This window comes from Rousettus aegyptiacus, unplaced genomic scaffold, assembly GCF_014176215.1.
Source record: "Rousettus aegyptiacus isolate mRouAeg1 unplaced genomic scaffold, mRouAeg1.p scaffold_m13_p_14, whole genome shotgun sequence".
NCBI classification, from domain to species: Eukaryota; Metazoa; Chordata; class Mammalia; order Chiroptera; family Pteropodidae; genus Rousettus; species Rousettus aegyptiacus.
The window spans coordinates 49551615-49567970 of NW_023416289.1; the positions used below are offsets into that span (position 1 = coordinate 49551615).

Genomic DNA, 16356 nt, shown 5'->3' on the forward strand with positions numbered 1-16356 from the left:
TCAAGGGTGGTTTCTGGGCGCTGCCCTGCCACCCGCCTGTGGCAAATGCCGTGCTGGCAGGTGCAGGGGCTCAGAGAACCCCACCCCAGGCAGAGAGGGACACCCACAGTGTGCGGGCAGGCTTCCGGTGCCCGCCGTGGGGGCAGGGACAGATGAGAAGCGCTGTCTCCATGTCCTGCTCCCGTGAGCTAACCCTCATCCCCATCCAGAGGGCATGACCTTCTCGTGCGTCCACCCAGCAGTAGGGCTTCGCTGGGCTGAGGGGACTTTGGCTTTTCCTCTGAATGGAACGATGGGGACACAGTCTCCTGGGGCAGAGCCTGCATCTGCAGCTGAGGGTGTGTGTGTGATGCTCCCGTGCTGGGCAGCCCTGGCCCCCGGCTCTCTTTGCGGCCATCCTGACTGCACACAGCCTCCCATGTGCAGAGCTCTTCTTCCGCTCTCCGCGGGGCACTGGGGGCAGCAGCAGGCTCCAGGACCCGACGCCTGTTTACCAGGTTGGCCTGTGGTCTGTGCTCACGAGGTCCCTTTGAGATGTGAACAGGAGGCCCCACTGGGCTTCTGCCCCATTTCTATGCCTGGGGGGTGTTCACTTCCTCCCGTCTGGCCAGAGTCTGCATCTGCCACCACAGGGCATCTTCACAGCACTGTTCCGAGCACTGCCAGGGCAGGCGACGGGGACGCCTCACCCCCACGCAGGGCTTCTGCAGGTTGGAACCTACAGGCAGCCCCACCAAGCACGCCTCCCTCTGGCAGCCCTCTCAGATACTTAGTAGCTCTTTGCCTCAGTTTCCCCACTTGCAAAATGGAGCAGCAATGCGGTCTTACTTGACGGAACAGGGAAGCGGCTGGCACGGGGGGTAGTAACACTCCCTGAGGACGTGGCCATCCCAGCTCGCCGTCATCGTGTTTCCGCCTGGCCCATGCAGACAGGATGTGCACAGTGAGGTCCCTGCGTGCCCGCCTGCCCGGATGGCACGCTCTCGGACCCATGCTGTCCTCTCTGGGGACAGACCTGTGGAAGCACTGAGGCAAGTGGGTGCATGTGTGGGTAGGTGGCGGACAGCGCGTGGGCAGAGCCCACACCTGTGGCCGGGCCTCTGGTCCCACCGCACAGGCCGCCCCCACCCGTCGGCCCCTCGGTCCCGGCTGCTGTCTCACCCTCTAACCGCACCCCTCTCGCTCAGCTCCATAGTTCTCATGGCATCGAGGGGCAGGTACGTCTCCAGAGGCCCGTGGACTCGCGTGCTGGAAAAGCTCGGGGCAGACGAGGGGATCAGGCTGAAAGGTAAGGGATTTGGACAGGGGTGGATGCGAGTCTCGGTGCTGCCGAGACCAGAACGCTTGCTGCCGACGTGGCTATGGCCTCTGACCCCGCAGTGTACAGTGTCCAAGGCTGCGCCGGCCCCAGGCTTACCTCTCGCGTGTGCCCGACCCCGAAGGAGCTCGCTAGTTGTTCCCCTGTCTAGTCAGCAGGTGGCTCTTTCTTCAGCAAAAAGATCAGCGGAAAAGTGGCTTGGCCCGACCTCCCTCCAGTTCTGGCTGCTTGGACTGGCCAGGGCCCTGCCTCTTCCTCACACCCTGGCCGACGTCCAGCTTTTGTCCAGCCCGTTGCCATTCGCAAGCTCTCATTTGTGCCTCAGAGGCCATTAGGGAGAGCCCGGAGGTCCGCATGGCTTGTCCAGGGTCACCCAGCTCCTCCGGAGTGAAGCGCGGCACAGACCCCTGGGGAGGACGCTGGCCAGGACCAATTCCCTCCGCATGGCCCTCGTCACGCCAGAACAGACTGTACTCAGAGTCCCCGGGAGCCGGGGAGGGGGGACGGGGCAGCCTTACAGATGACAGTGAGAGTGTCCGCTGTGGCTGCCATGTCACGTTCTGCTTGCGCCTTGCTGAGCCACGTCACAGTGATCTCTCTCATTCCACAGTAACCTGGAAATAGTAACGAGGAAATAGATTCAGACCGTTTAAGTAACTTCGGATTAGAACTTGGATCCTAATTTTTCCAATCCAAAGGCAGGGTTCTTAGCTGCCATGCCATCCCACGTACAAAAAACATCAGAGCTACAGCCCAAAGGGTCACTGGACTTCAGAAAGGGGCAGGGATTTGTGGGGGGGTCATAGGGTCAGCGCAAAGGTGGCTGGGGTTCCCGGGAGTCCACTGGGTAAAGCTCAGCTGCCACCCATGTAAGTGGCTATGAGGTTCAGCGGAGACCCTCCGTGTCCCATACAAACAATTGTCAGGTACCGTCAGTAGTTGGCACAGAGCACTTCCTGGGGACACAGTCCAGTGCAGCCTGGGAAGGGACGGGAATGGCGATGGGGAGCCTTGGGAGGTGGGGGCATAGAGCCATTTTCTTTGGGGTTTCTGCTCAAGCGACTGATTCCTGCTTTTCAGAAAATATGGCATTCGTTGGCTTCAAAGGCGGCTTCCGGCCCACCTGGGTGAATCTGAACACTGACGACCACAAGGCCAAAATCTTCCAAGTTGTGCCTATCCCTGTGGTGAGGAAGAGGAAGCTGTGAGGACGGCGGTCACCCCAGTGCCGCCCACATGGACTATGACGGCAGACTCTTGGCATCAGACCAGGGTAGGGTGGCCGGTTCCCCCAGTCTGTCCGGCCGCTGCCTGGGAAGGCCGTGTGTCCACATGGGCCCAGGGAAGGGAAGTGAAGGACATCGAGGCCCCTGATGCCTCCACCTGCCCCACTCAAGTGTCTGCTGCAGCCCTGGGTGGCACTGGCTGATACTGGAGACCTTGTCTTCCCTGCGGTCTCTGGGTGCTTCTCTCCCATCGGTGCCTCTTCAGGGTTTGGGGGGGGGGTGGTGTTGGGACCATGTGAGGAGACGGGCTGTGCTGGCGTGGTGTGGACTGGGGTGCCGGGTCACTCACAGCCCCCGGCACACACATCAGGGGGCAGACATGGCCCTAAGGATGTTTTTGTTCCCGTGACCAAGACCAGGGCGGGCGTGTAGCAGAGCAGAGGCGGGAGTGGTGTCAGTTACCCTTGGGGAAGGGGCGAGCCCTGCCTTGTCCCAGGTTGAGATCTGACTGGATGACTTTCAAAGGCCCTTTCAGCTCAGAGATTCCAGAAGAGTCTGTGGCTTCTCATGCTGTGTGTGGAACTCAGCAGTAGACACCCCTGTGATTCTGGGCCTTGGGACCTACAGGGTAGCAGTGGCGGTGCCCCACTGAGGGGCTTGCATCTGGCAGGACAGGCAGGCAGGTGCACTTGCCCTCTGATGCCAGGCAGTGCAAACAGGTGTACAGTGGGACCAGTGCCAGTTCACAGGAGGGCACGGTCTTCCTGCTTGGGCGACTTTCCGTAAGAGGAGGCAGCAGGGCCACTTTGTTTGAACCACCTATCGGCCCGCGTGTGGGCGCGCACAGCTGCGGTGATTCCATTGGTGCTATACCTGTTCGGCAGGCGTGCAGGTGCACCCGGCACACAGCATCGGGCGCCGGAACCTTCTCGGCGAACCACCTTGGCTGCTCTTGGGGCTCAAACAGCTGCTGGTCCGCCTCAGGCCCTTGGAGCTGCCACTTGGTGCCCCGCTCTCTCCCTGGCCCCTGGGAGAGGCCAGGAGAGCCCCTGGGAGAGGGAGAACACCTGAGCTGCTTCTCTCCCGTGAGGCACCAGGGTCACTCCGGTCTCGTGCGGAACTGCGTCTGCCCCTTTCCTGCCCCATCCCCTTGAAGTCTCTCCTTCAAAGGGCACTTTCTCGGCTCCCTCTGCCCACCTGCACCCACGAGACTTAGTGAGTCCAACCCCCCACCCCCCATTGAGCCAACTGCCAGAGAGGTTTTCCCACCAAACAGGTCTTTCTGCTGCTACGTGACAAAAGGACTCCACCTCTTAAGACATGGCAGCCTCAAAGGCCCGATCCCAGGAGGGACCTTCCAGGCAGAGTAGTGGCGGTAGGGAGGTGAGTTAAAATGACCTCATGTTCTACTTGTCTAGAGTTCTGTTGAGTTTTTCGAACTCTTCTTATGCAAGGGTCTCACACTGTGAACCACTTGGGATGTGATCACTTCAGGTGGCCAGGAATGTTGACTGTCTTTGGCTCAGTTCATTTCAAAAAGTATCTGTTGGAAGATCCTCAGAGCTGTACATATGTCTTACGTAGGACCTTCCTTCCGAAGCCTGTCACCAAGAGCTGATATTCAGGCATGTTCTTGGCAGCACAAATTTTCTTACTGCTCAGAAAATTGTCCTTGTTCTTTCTGGGCGTGAGCGTCAAAATGAGCTAGGCTTTTAAGGAAAACAACACACCCCTGAAATGCTCGTCTTTCTTCTGTTGCCGAAACAGCTGGTCCTCTTTCGGGAATTAGATGTATAGTGTGTTTTGTATGTAAACATTTCTCGTAGGCGTCACCATGAACAAAGATATATTTTTTATTTATTTATTATATATGCACTTGGAGAACTCTTGTCTGAGAAATGAAGAATTGTCTTGAATGTCACGTTTGGGGATGTCCTTTGGCCACCTTGAAAGGAGGGCCCCAGGGCCTTCTGCTTGCATCAGAGGACGTGGCTCTGGTGTGGAAAATCTCGCTGCGCCATAGTAAACATACAAAGGGTGTCACCCCGCTGTCTGCTTCTTTGTTTTCCTTTAAAGTGGGTCTCACTTTAAGCCAGATAGCTAAGGAAAATAAGATTGATGAAATGCCCTATGGGTCTGCCTCTTTCACTTCCAAGTCCTACCTTGTCCTGCCCCCAGGGGGCGCCCATAAGAGGAGGTGGAGAGGTCCTGTGAGAGAAGATGACAGTCAGGTGACTGCTATGAACATAGCTTGGTACATATGGAGCACATGGTAACCACAAACCAAACATCTGTGCGAGCTATGCAAGAAATAAAGGGGAAGGGAGCCAAACACAAACTACAGAAAGTCAACATACGAGGGAGGGGAGCAAGAGAATAAGAAAGGAACAGAGAAGCACAAAAAACTCAGAAAACAATAAAATGGCAGTAACCACGGACCAATCAATAATCACCTTAAATGTAAGTGAATTAAATGCTCCCGTCAATATACACAGACTGAAAGTGAAGGGATGGAAAAAGATATTTCATGTAAATGGAAAAAGATCAAAAGCTAGAGTAGCAATACTTAAATCAGACAAAACAGACTTCACAGCAAAGGCCATAACAAGAGACAAGGGCATTCTGTAATGATAAGCGGATCAGTCCAACAAAAGGACATAACCCTCGTAAACATCTACACACGTAGCACAGAAGCACCTAAACACACAAAGCAGATGCCGCTGGGCGGAGCGGACACCAAGGGAACGGTCGGCAGTAGTGCATTGACAGTAGGGACCTTAACGTCTCACTGGCGTCAGTGGACAGTTGTCCAGACAGAAAATCAGCAAACCTAGGTAGAGAGAGAAAAGAGAATTACAGGCCAATATCCCCAATGAACAGTGATGCAAAAAACGTCAACAAAATATTAGGAAACTGAATTCAGCAATGTATTTGAAAGAGATCTTTCACTATGATCAAGTGGGATTTTTTTCCTGCGATGGAAGTTTGGTTTGACATTCGCAAATCGATTCATATGGTACATTACATAAACAAAACGGATAAAAATCATAGGATCGTATCGATAGATGCAGAAAAAGCATTTGACAAAATCCAGCATCCATTCATGATAAAAACTTTCCGCAAAGTGGGGACAGAGGGAGCACACATCAACATGACAAAGGCCATGTATGACAAACCCACAACTAACATCCACCTGAAAGTTGCTGGTCTCGGCAAACAGTACAGTCAGCCTGCCGTGTCCTGCGGCGCAGCCTGGACGGGGCGGCCGTGCCCCTGGCCTTCGCCCTCTCGGACAAAGCTGTCTCACCAAGGGTGCAGGCATCTGAGGCTGCAGCGCCAAGGAAGTGGGGGACAGTGCATGTTCTTGCCTGCAAGGAAGCCAGGTCAGGATGTCACTCTGCCTCTTCCCAGCTGTGACCTTGCGAAGGGTTTAACCCTTATGAGCCCTCGTTATTCATCTAAAAAACCAAACAGAAAACCCCGCGGTGACAGTCAAGTGCGGAGTGCTGTGTGCAGCGTGTTACGTGGGTTCACCATGCAATCACAACTTCTCTGAGGTGGGCACTCTCGTTAGTGCCCCTGGTCAAGGGGGTGCTTAAATCACGTGCCCAGGACATACAGCTCATAAAATCAGGGCTGGGCCGTCCCACTTCAGAGCTGGGGCCTAACAGGCCTCACACCCACTGCTAAGGCCAACTTTGTGGGCTTACAGAGGGTGAATGAGGTGGCCCAGCCCTCTCCATATTGTGAGCAGCACTGGGCGTCCGCTGACGCAGTCTGTAAACAGCAGGCAGGCAGGGCCCGCCTGCCCCAGTCACCTCTCCTTCTACCTCACCTGCAGTTCCAGGCATTTGCTGGTGTGCAGCACGTACTTGGCGAGCGAGTGTGCAGACACGTGGGTGTGCAGCGAGCCCGGAGGACAGGAGCAGCTACCTGAGTACAGGTCCCGGCCTTGTCACTCCCTAGTGATGTGACCTTGGGAAAAATGCTTACCTTCTTTGAGCCAGTTTCCCTGTAAGATGGAGATGATGATATAGTAGCTCTGGCCTCAGGTTGCTATATAATGATGAAGTCAATTAATACATGTAGAACAGCATACTCAGATCAGAGTCAAAGAGAAATTCAGAGAAAGAGGTGTCTGCAAATCTTCACAAGTACTTGGCATGCACAGACCAAGCGTTCTGTTAATTAAAATGGGAGCTGAACTGTCCTCAAAGGATGGGGGACAAGTCAGAGCAGCATGTGGGGAGGCCGAGGCAGGGCCGGTCTCTGCTGCCCCCCAGAGGCCACTCCCTTCATTTTTAATTTGTTTCTCTGTGCGGGGACACGGTGATGACAACGTGGCCACATCCCTTCCCCAGCTGAGCCACGCGTTTCCGGACCTTAAGGTGGAGAAAATGGACAGTTCTGCCTCCCTGGATGGGGATCTTAGGAAGGAGCTCAGCACAAGCCCCGCCCCTGGTCTGGCTCCCCTGTCCCTGGGAGCTGCTCACACCTCCTGGTCAGGGCCGGTGTGAAGTCCACAGGAGTTGGGTAAAAGGAAGCGTGTGCGAGTTCCAAAGCTCCATGACATTAAAAACGGAATGGAATTCAAAAAAGAATAAAACATTCAGAGCTAAGAAAAAAATAGAAGACAAATTTTTCCAAAATGATGGGAAAAAAATGTGAATCTGCAATTGAAAATGACACACCATGCTCTAGGAGGATATTAAAAAAAAAAAAAAAAACTAAAAAGTCAACTCTATGACTTTTCCCAGCAAAATGACTGGATGTTTGCAATGAGGAAGGATCCCCGGGCAGGCAAAAGGCTGACCTCAGACCTCACCAGTGGAGCAGTGGATATAGTATACATCCTGTCAGCGCACAAGTAACACTTTGAGCGAGAATCGGGGAGACAGGACAAAGTTCGTGGATTCCCTTACCTTGGCTAGTGGTCCATGCACTATCTAAGTTGGTTTCACTAAAAAAGACAAAGAGGTTCACAGTATAAAAATCACCCGCACTAAAAACGTCAGCATAAGTATCAAACACCAGAGGGCACGAGGATGAAGCGAGGTGGAAGGATGTGTCTGAGGTCTCGTGTTTCATGGCTGACAGTCCAAAGATACCATGGACATGCGTTAGATCAAGACATTAAAACAAAATGCAAAATTAAAAATAAATTTATACATGTCTATCACACGATGTTTCTCTTGTTCGTGAATCTGAATCCGCAGACTGGACAGCTCCTCCCTGTTTCCCACGCCCCGGGACGTCTGGAAGGCTGGAGCGGGAAGCCTTGGAAGGCTCAGTCACATGTCTGAGCCAGGGCTGGGGACCCACACAGCTGGGGCTGGAACAGGTGGTGCTGCCTGGTCATCTCTCTCTGTGGCTTCTGTGCGTGGCTTCTCCAGTATGGTGGCTTTGGGGGTGCCAGTTAGGACATGGCTTTAGGTCGATGAGATGGGCGAGTGACATGCCCGTGCGGGCAAGGGGCCGAGATCTGTTGTGAAGGTCGTTCACACCACGTGAGAGCGTGGCGTGGCCACACACGCCCAAATGTTGAACTGTTTGTTCCAGCCATTGTACCGCCAGATTGAAAGTTTCACCAAAATATCTTGTAACACGTTTAAATGTCCATCACGGCATCGTGTGTACTGGCAAAAACCTAAAACCCCGAGTGTCTCTCAGCAGGGATTGCGCAGGGAAGCTGCGGGTCGACCCTCGGCAGCCTGCTTCCTGGGGCCACTGCACCCACGGCCTGAGCTGCTGGAGTCTCCCCCACCCTACCCCAGGCTCCAGGCTGCCAGTGCAGACCAGACTCTCGCACCCAGCCCACAGCAGCTTTCAATCCTTCAGGACACGCCAGATCCCCACACCACCCCATCCCTGTGCCTCTCACCTGTCCAGCCCAGTCCTCCTCACGGCCCCCCCCCCCCACTTCTCCGCTGCTTCCAGCCACAGGACCTTTGCGAGGTCCCTTCCTCTGCCTAGAGCACTGGGCTCCCCATGTTGGGGTGCCCCCCCACCGACCATCCCCACCTCCCTCCCTCCTCCAGCCACCTGTAGCACTGCGCATTCCCCTCACTTTTCTAACAGTTGTCATATTTATCTGCGTGTGATTATTTGTCTTCCTTACCAAATTATTAAGTTTCACGATGGCAGGTGCTGTCCCTGGCACTTAGCAGTGCCAAGCATGTCACTCAATGAATACTGACGGAGGTGGCTGTACACAGTCCAACATGGGAGGACTAAGCGGAAGCACAGTGCCGGGGCAGTGTGCTGGCGATGCTCCTTTGTGCAGTCAGGACAGGTGCTGTAGATGGCAGAAACCCAGCCAGCTGCCCCACATCAAAGCAGAAAACACCTAGGAGCAGGGCCTGCTCCAGACACACCCAGATTCAGACAGCGCCACCAGGACCCACTGTCTCCCCACGTCCCCTCGTTGTTGTCCTAGATCTGCTCGGGCAGCTCCTCCGACGGGCAAGGTGGCTGCAGCAGCCCTGGCCACGCATCCAACGAGACCGCCACTGAGCGGGCTAGGGACACTCACCTGGGGTTATTAGCTCTTCGTCCTGGAGTGGGGTGGCCCAGAGGCTGGGGGACCACAGAGCAAACACCTGCTCAGAGCTGAGAATGGAGGGACCCAAATCAGGACACAAAGACCAAAACACACACACGTTGCTACAAGCTGGGTAAATGCACATATTTTTGGAAACAAATTAACAGCAGCTTCCACTGGGACAAGTAGCAGCAGCAGTGGTTAGGCACAGCCCTGCTACTTTATACCCTTTTTAAACGACATTTCCTAACCATGTACATGTGCTATTTTGTTAGTCACAATGGAAGGTTTCAAAAATAATTGTAGTTCTTAAAAATGACAGCTGTGTATGAAGTCCATCACCCTTACTCAGAGCAGGCCTGACACGAACAGTAGGTCAGACATTAGCAGGTAGCGCACCGCGGGAGGACCATACACGACACACAGGGCTAGGCACTTTGTCAAAGAAACGTGTATGAAATGAGTGGCGTCATCCAGCCTTCTGCCATACTCTGCAGAGGACCCCGCTGAGTCCCAATTTACACCCTTTAAATCCGTCACATTGAATGGAACCCTCGGCACCGGCATCACCGTTTCCTAAGTGAGGACACAGAACACCAACACCTCGCAGAGAGCAAGAGTCCTCTTTAGTTGACGAGAAGGAGTCAAGTGCAGGAAGTTCACAGGAGATGGCGCAGGGTCTCCAAGTTACATTACACTCTGTTCTCTGCATCTTCTGCTCAGATGTGGGGCGACACCTTGGCATCCCGGTGGTACGTTTAAACTCCAGAGCTGCGTGCAGTGGTCCCACGGCGTGTTTTGTTTTCACAGTAATGAAAATGTTTGCGGCATAAGAGCCTGGTCTATTTAAATCAAGAGTCTTAACATCTGTCTGACCAGAACCTGGTATCCTTCCAGGGCACACAAAATGAAAGGTGCAGACACCACAGACACCAGCTCAGAGCAGGTGCAGTGGGGGGGCGTGACCCCCCTCCCCCAGTCTAAATGGGAAAAAGTAGCACAGCCAGGTTTCCATTTAAAGTGATTTTATAGTAAACCTGAATTTGTCATTGTCCAATGTTAATTACAAAACCTGTCTCCTTATTGGAAGCCTTTCAACATAATTCTCACACTGACCACAGACTGGTCACGTGACAGACCCTCTCTAGAAGAGACTCGAATTGCATCTGGTGTGCGGTTTCCCAGACCCGCCCCACGCCCGTGAGCCCCGGCTGAGCTCCATCCCACGTGCCCCCACAAGGGACCATGGCCGCCCCATTACAGGTCTTCCCGTTGACTCCTAGCGCGGTTATTTTCCTTTGAAGCCCGAGATTTCGGGTCTCCCTCTTCCTTCTTCTTCTTGCCCTTCTCTTGCTTGGTTTTGTTTGTCTCCTTGTCACCTCCTCCTTTGCCAGGGTACACTTGTCCCTCTAGAGTCACATCGGCACATCTGTCCTGACTGACCAAGAAGTCCTTGATCTCCCAGGCGTAGGCCCCATCACGGAGCATGAAGATGGCGCGATTGGACCCCACGATGAACCTGGGCGGGAGAGGCAATCACAGTCAGTGCACAGCAGGGAAGGGCTGATGGGGCAGACGTTCTGTGGCACTTCAACCAGGAAAACAACTCCTTTCACATTCTGCATGAATACAGAGCAAAAACTGCCCTTGGCAAAGCGCAGCAGCCTGACGTTCCACGTCTGAAAGTCCCGGCTGACTGAACTATTTAACTCCTCAGCTCAGGTCAGCATAGAAGCAGAACTGGCCTCGTGTGGGGAAGTGAGTGCCCACGTTAAGGGACAGCAATAGTGATACCCCCAGGGTGCTGCAGACGTGCCCAGGGCCACCGTGGGGGAGGTATGGGGCAGGCTGCGTTGGAACCCAATTCACATTCTGCAGTGCCCAGTTTAAGGTTTCTTCTGACCAAAGGCTTCTGCTGACTAAGGCTGAAAACCGCTGTAGGAGGTGCATGAAGGCCTGAGTGGTCACCTGGCTACAGAACAGATGCCCCAACCACGGAGAGTAACAGCAAGCAGCCCGAGCGCATCTGCACTTGGCACTGGGCAAGTCCCAAGGGGCAAAGAGGAAAAGAATGGGCTCCCGGCGGGCCACCCCTTAGGTTCCAGTGCCCGCCCTCTGGGTCTGTGCTCATCTTGGACCAGTTGTCACTAAAACACTCCTTTGTCCCCTGAGCGTCTAGTTAAGCTAATGAGGCATTCTGCCAACCTCGACACTAAGTTTTCCTTCATTTCTTTTTTACTTTTAACTCTCCTAAACTAGGACATTTGAAGACCCTAAGTTTTAGGACCGTTATTGAGGAGGTAAAAGGAAATTTCTTATAATCACATCTTAGGCTCATACTCAGCTGTGCAAACCAGACCCCTTCCCCTTAAATGGTCTGGCCCAAGCTTTATGGACCAGAAAAGCATTCTCCACTAAGCAGAAACTTCTAAAGGAACCACACTGTCAGAGTAACTCATTCAGCCTCTGAAGAGGCTGAGTTAGACAACTTTTCACTTAGATAAAAGTTAAAGGTAAAAAGATAGATAAAACTTTATGATCGATAAGTTATTAAGAAACAACAACAATTTACTGGGTTTGACCAATAATGAGATCTAGAGCCTAAGAAAAAGTCCCAGCACAGCCCACACTCTCCGCAGCAATGTGGCTAGTGCTCACCTCTGGACGTCGTAGTTGGCATTGAAAAGACTGCCCTGCCAGAGGCTGGTGATCTCCTCTGTCTCCTTCTCCGTGGGGCTTCCCGACACGCTGACAAACATCATGAGCGTCTTCCCTTTCTTTGTCATTTTTAGTATGCTCTCAGGCTTGCTCGGGTCCACCTGCGAGAAGTCGACAGGTGCCGAGGGCCTTTTGTGCTCTGGGAGATCGCCTTCCTCTATGTCATCATCTTTCTGTCAGGAAGGGAAAAGCGCCAATCATCAGAAAGCTGCTTTCAAGTGGCAGAGGCAAGAATATCCACATGTGACGTTGAGTGCAGGTTTAGGACCCACGTTATAACAGAAAGGCACAGCTGAATTCCAACTCTATCTGACTTTCAAGTCAAGCCTAGAGTTTCAGGCCACACTTACTTGCCTTCGCTCCAGGTCAGCAATCACAGAGAGCCCTTGAGTGATGAGTTTCTAGAGCTTTCACTTGCAAAGACTCTACCCACTATCGTAGACAGTAAAAATGGCCACATTCTGGCTTGGGCACTTAAGGAAACATTGCACAGCAATGAAGAGGACACATGTAACAAATACTGACACATTAACAAATCTCAAAAATATTACATTGAGTCATAAAAGTGCTAGCAAGGAAGAAGTGGATGAATTTAGTGATCTCCACCAGGGGAGAAAGTAGTTTCCTACAAGAAAGCACCCATGAAGATGGATACACTATTGCAAATCGCTCCTGCAGAGAAAGGGCGCTGGCATCTGTAGACTGCAAATATCCACTCATTTAGTCTGCATGGCACCCTGCAAAGTGGGACGTTATCTGGCTTTACAGGTAAGGAAAATGAGGCCCACAGTTATCCAGGGGTAAAGCTGGGTTCAAAGCCTGTCCTTTCACTGCATTTTGCCATCCCTTTATGGTCACACAGTCAACCAACTCCCAAGGCTTGTTGGGAGCACAATTCTCACACTTCTCCCTTCTACCCTATTCTCGCACTTCTAGCTTCATCCAGGTCCTCCTCATCACCTTTTGTTTGCACGTCTGTTCACCCATGTGTATGGCAAATGGAAAATGGTTTTTTTTAAAAAAAGGCTTTAAAGTATAGGAAAATGTTTGTTTTTTTTTTTTTTTTTTAAAAAAAAAGGCTTTAAAGTTAAATGACTGATTTTGAAAGTCAACTAACTTTCTGTGTACCTTGGACATGTTACTTGACCTCTCTGTGCCTCAGTGTCATCATCTAGAAAACAGGGATAAGTACCCCCTCATTCCATGTGGTAAGAGGATTAAGTGAGAGGCTGTGCTCAGAGCAGTCCTGACAGCTAATGAGAACACTCAGTACATATCAACTGTCCCGTTATCTCCGCCTTCAGATCATCCCCCTGCCCATGCTTCCTCTATTTTGCCAACCAATTAATCTTCCTCAAGTTTAGTCCTAACCATGACACTCCACCATGACACTCCACTATTCAAAAAACTTTTAACAGCTGACACATCTACCCCAGGGCATATTCTGAAGCCTTCTCAAAGTATTCTGAAGACAATGCTGTAACCTAGGAGATACCTGATATATAGACACTGAAAACAAACAGAAAATCCACTGATGCTATGCTTTCAGCTGTAAAAAACTGCATACAGAAGGGACTCCAAAGAGAAAGTATATGTTTCAGGATGAAATTATGAATGATGAAATACCACACTCCACTATTGTGACATTCAGATGACACAACTTTTCATACTCATCAGGGACTGCATATTCTTTTCGAAGTCCAAACCCCACAGCATTCGAGGCCTAGCATGACCTGGTTACCACCATCTTCTTACTGCTTTGCTTCAGACATAATCTGTTCCAGCCCACCTAACTCGTTAGAGCCGCACTATTCTCGGTCCTTTCTATGTTTTCTCAGTTACTCTTCAGAACTATTTAGGTGGGTGCTATTAACACCTCTATTTTTCAGTTGAAGAAACTAATATATAGAGAAGTTCTTTACCAGTCAAAATTCACCCGTTTCCATCTAACTCCAGAACCGAGGCTTGTTAGTATTTGCACTGTCCTGTACAGTTCCCACATGTCGCACCCTAAGATCATGCCGCTGTTGGTAAGGCCCTTCTGCCACCTTCCCTTGCCTATCTAAAGATGCCATTTCCTCCCTAAGTCTTTTGAAATTCCCACAGCAGTTTCTTTCTTTATATAGCACTCAGCAATTCCTACTTTATCTAATGGTGATTTTTAGTTATCTGTTGTTCCTAATGGTTGGATTCTCTGTTCGTCTCTGCAGCACCCTCTTTTTCTAGTTCAGGACTATGTCCAGAGTAGGATTTCTTCATGAGATGGTGTTCTCACTTTGGTAGATCAGAAACTTGACTTGCTAGAGCCCAGGAGAGACTGAGAGATCACAAGGGAGACAGGTAGTGGGGGGAATCACACATAGTTCCCTCTTCATCAGTGGTATCCACACATTCAAATCTATCCGCATCTTTCTATCAGCTGCAGATATTCATGAAAACAAGTCTGCTTTCTTCTAGTCAAATGCATCAGATGGTATTTTACACTCAGATCTGAAAGCCTCTATCGAGGGAGAAAGAGAGAGAGAACCAAAGTAATGAAACATCAGTGTTGGAAGAAATAATACAGTAAAATCTCATTTTGCAGATAAGGATCCTGAGAACCTGAAGCCTAGAGTGGACAAGTGACTTGCCCAAAGTTACACAAGGGTCATTTCGCCTCTCCTCCAGGAGCTGCGTAAATTAACCAGAACAATACGACCACCTTTGGTAGGAAAACAGGCAGCGACGTACTTTTGGCTAGTGAACTTTACCTAAAAAGCTTATTACACACTCCAGTGCACTTAAGTAACCGGAAACCGTACTCGCCAAAAGTCGTTTCTCTTTTAAATGAAAAATGTGAGTTCCGTGAGAGCGCCACTAACTTTTGATTACTGCGCCGACCACCAAATTACAAAACTCTCAGCAAGGAAATATACCAGAACGGAAAGTCTGAAAGACTTCTGATTTGGGAGACCGGGGAACTATTAGATCTGAGATGACCCTCTTGAAAAGTAATCTTCACCATACCTCTCACCACCCACTCACCCCGTTCTTTAGGAATGCAGTGGAAAAAGTCTCCCTCCCCATTTGCAGAGCTCACTGACCACCGGGAACAACGAAGGGGCGACCAGGGCACTGAAGGTGAAGTAGGGCTCACTAGTGAGAGGCTGACCGGTGACAGGAGCCTCAGAAACGGTGGAAGAGGACACTGGAATGGAGGTCGGAGTCAGGGGTCAAGAGAAGCTCGAGCGGGTCAGTAGGACTCATGGCAAGAGCAGAGAGGTTGGGGGTCGGAAGGAAGGCACCGAGACGGAGGAGGTGAAAGGTCAGCAGGAGTGGGGCCCGGGCAGAGCAGAACCGGAGGGTGTGCGCGCGCCACGGACCTCCCACTGCTCCAGAAGACGCGCCATGTCCGCATCATTGTAATCGCGAATATCCTTCTTCTTCTTCGGGGGAGGCGGGGCAGCCTGGCCGGGAGTCCCCGCCGGACTCTCGGCCGCGCGGGTTCGGGGCGGCAGCAGCAGCAGCAGTAGCAGCAGGTCAGAGGCGCAGAGGAGACACAGGGCCACGCACACCCAGCCAGAGGCCGCCATCTTCGCCGCGCCGCCGCGCCTGCGCAAGCCGCCCCCGACGCCCCCGACGCCCCCGACGCCCGCTCCAGGGCCCCGCCCCGCGCACGCCTCTGGCCCCGCCCCCCGCGGGGCCCCGCCCCTCCGCCATCTTGGGCCCGCCCCGCGGGGCCGCCCCGGTTCTGCTGCGGCTCTGGCCGGGCGGGTCGGTCGTGGTGTCCTCTCCCGTCTGCCGCCAGGGGACGGCGTCTTCCTGTGTGGGACGCGAGGGCCGCGGCCGACCGTTCCCGCAGGTCCCCGAGCGCCCCGCGGCGCCTCGCGAGGCCTGTGTCTCGCCTCTGAGGTGAGTCGGAGCCGCCTCAGCCCCGGGACAGCCGTGCGCGGGGCCCGGCGCTCCCCGCGGCCTCCGAGCAGCGTGTGAGGACACTTCTGAGCGACTTGTTTGGGGAGGGTCCCGAGTCCAGCGGGCCCACTATTTTGCTGCTCAATTCAGTTCCACCAGCTTTCAATATATTCCTTATCTCCTGAGCGCGAACAAGCTTTTCTTTTTAAAAAATTACTTTTCATTGCTAAAATAGCATCAGTATTTCTTCTGATTTGAACAACCCCGTAGGCTCTGACTCATCCTTTTCAAGGTTGAATCATTCTATTTTTTGTTTCTTACTTAAAAAATTTTTGGCCAGAGGTGCCTTGAAATTCGAGTTTTAAATGGATGGTCTGCTGATTTAGCTATTTAATTAAGAAACACACGAATCACTTATTGTAGTTATGAAATATCCCCTGCAAAGTTCCAAGCGTTCTACTCTACACCCATCAATCGTTGGTTTGTCATATACTGTGTACCTTTTTCTGTACATTTATGAACACCAAAGTGGCTCCAGACATGGTTTTGTTGTTTTTACACGTGTTAGTGGCAGTATGCTGCACAAATTGGTAAGCATGTTGGCTCCTTAAGTGTTTTCCTCTTCATATGACATGAAGAACTTCCATTCTCTATACAGGTAA

General features: G+C 52.2%; 2 protein-coding genes across 6 annotated transcripts in view; one reads left to right on the plus strand and one right to left on the minus strand.

Annotated features, from left to right (window-relative positions):
* Nucleotides 1-4591, plus strand: part of LOC107500506 (cell migration inducing hyaluronidase 1) — a 113247-nt gene extending 108656 nt beyond the window's left edge. For 3 of the 5 annotated variants that reach the window (XM_016125821.2, XM_036231863.1, XM_036231864.1), the window contains 2 exons: nt 1188-1288; nt 2399-2526. In XM_016125821.2, coding sequence (XP_015981307.2) covers nt 1188-1288; nt 2399-2526 — 229 coding nt within the window. Of the gene's footprint in view, nt 1-1187; nt 1289-2398 lie in introns of all 5 variants that reach the window. The other 2 variants (XM_036231862.1, XM_036231861.1) reach the window with 1 other exon arrangement.
* Nucleotides 4592-9208: 4617 nt separating this feature from the next.
* On the minus strand, nt 9209-15375 carry MESD (mesoderm development LRP chaperone). The gene is made up of 3 exons (XM_016125823.2): nt 15166-15375; nt 11744-11976; nt 9209-10604 (listed from the first exon to the last, which is right to left on the minus strand). Exons 1-3 carry the CDS (start codon nt 15373-15375, stop codon nt 10343-10345), a joined length of 705 nt encoding a protein of 234 aa, XP_015981309.2. The 3' UTR covers nt 9209-10342.
* Between the last annotated feature and the right edge of the window lie 981 nt (nt 15376-16356).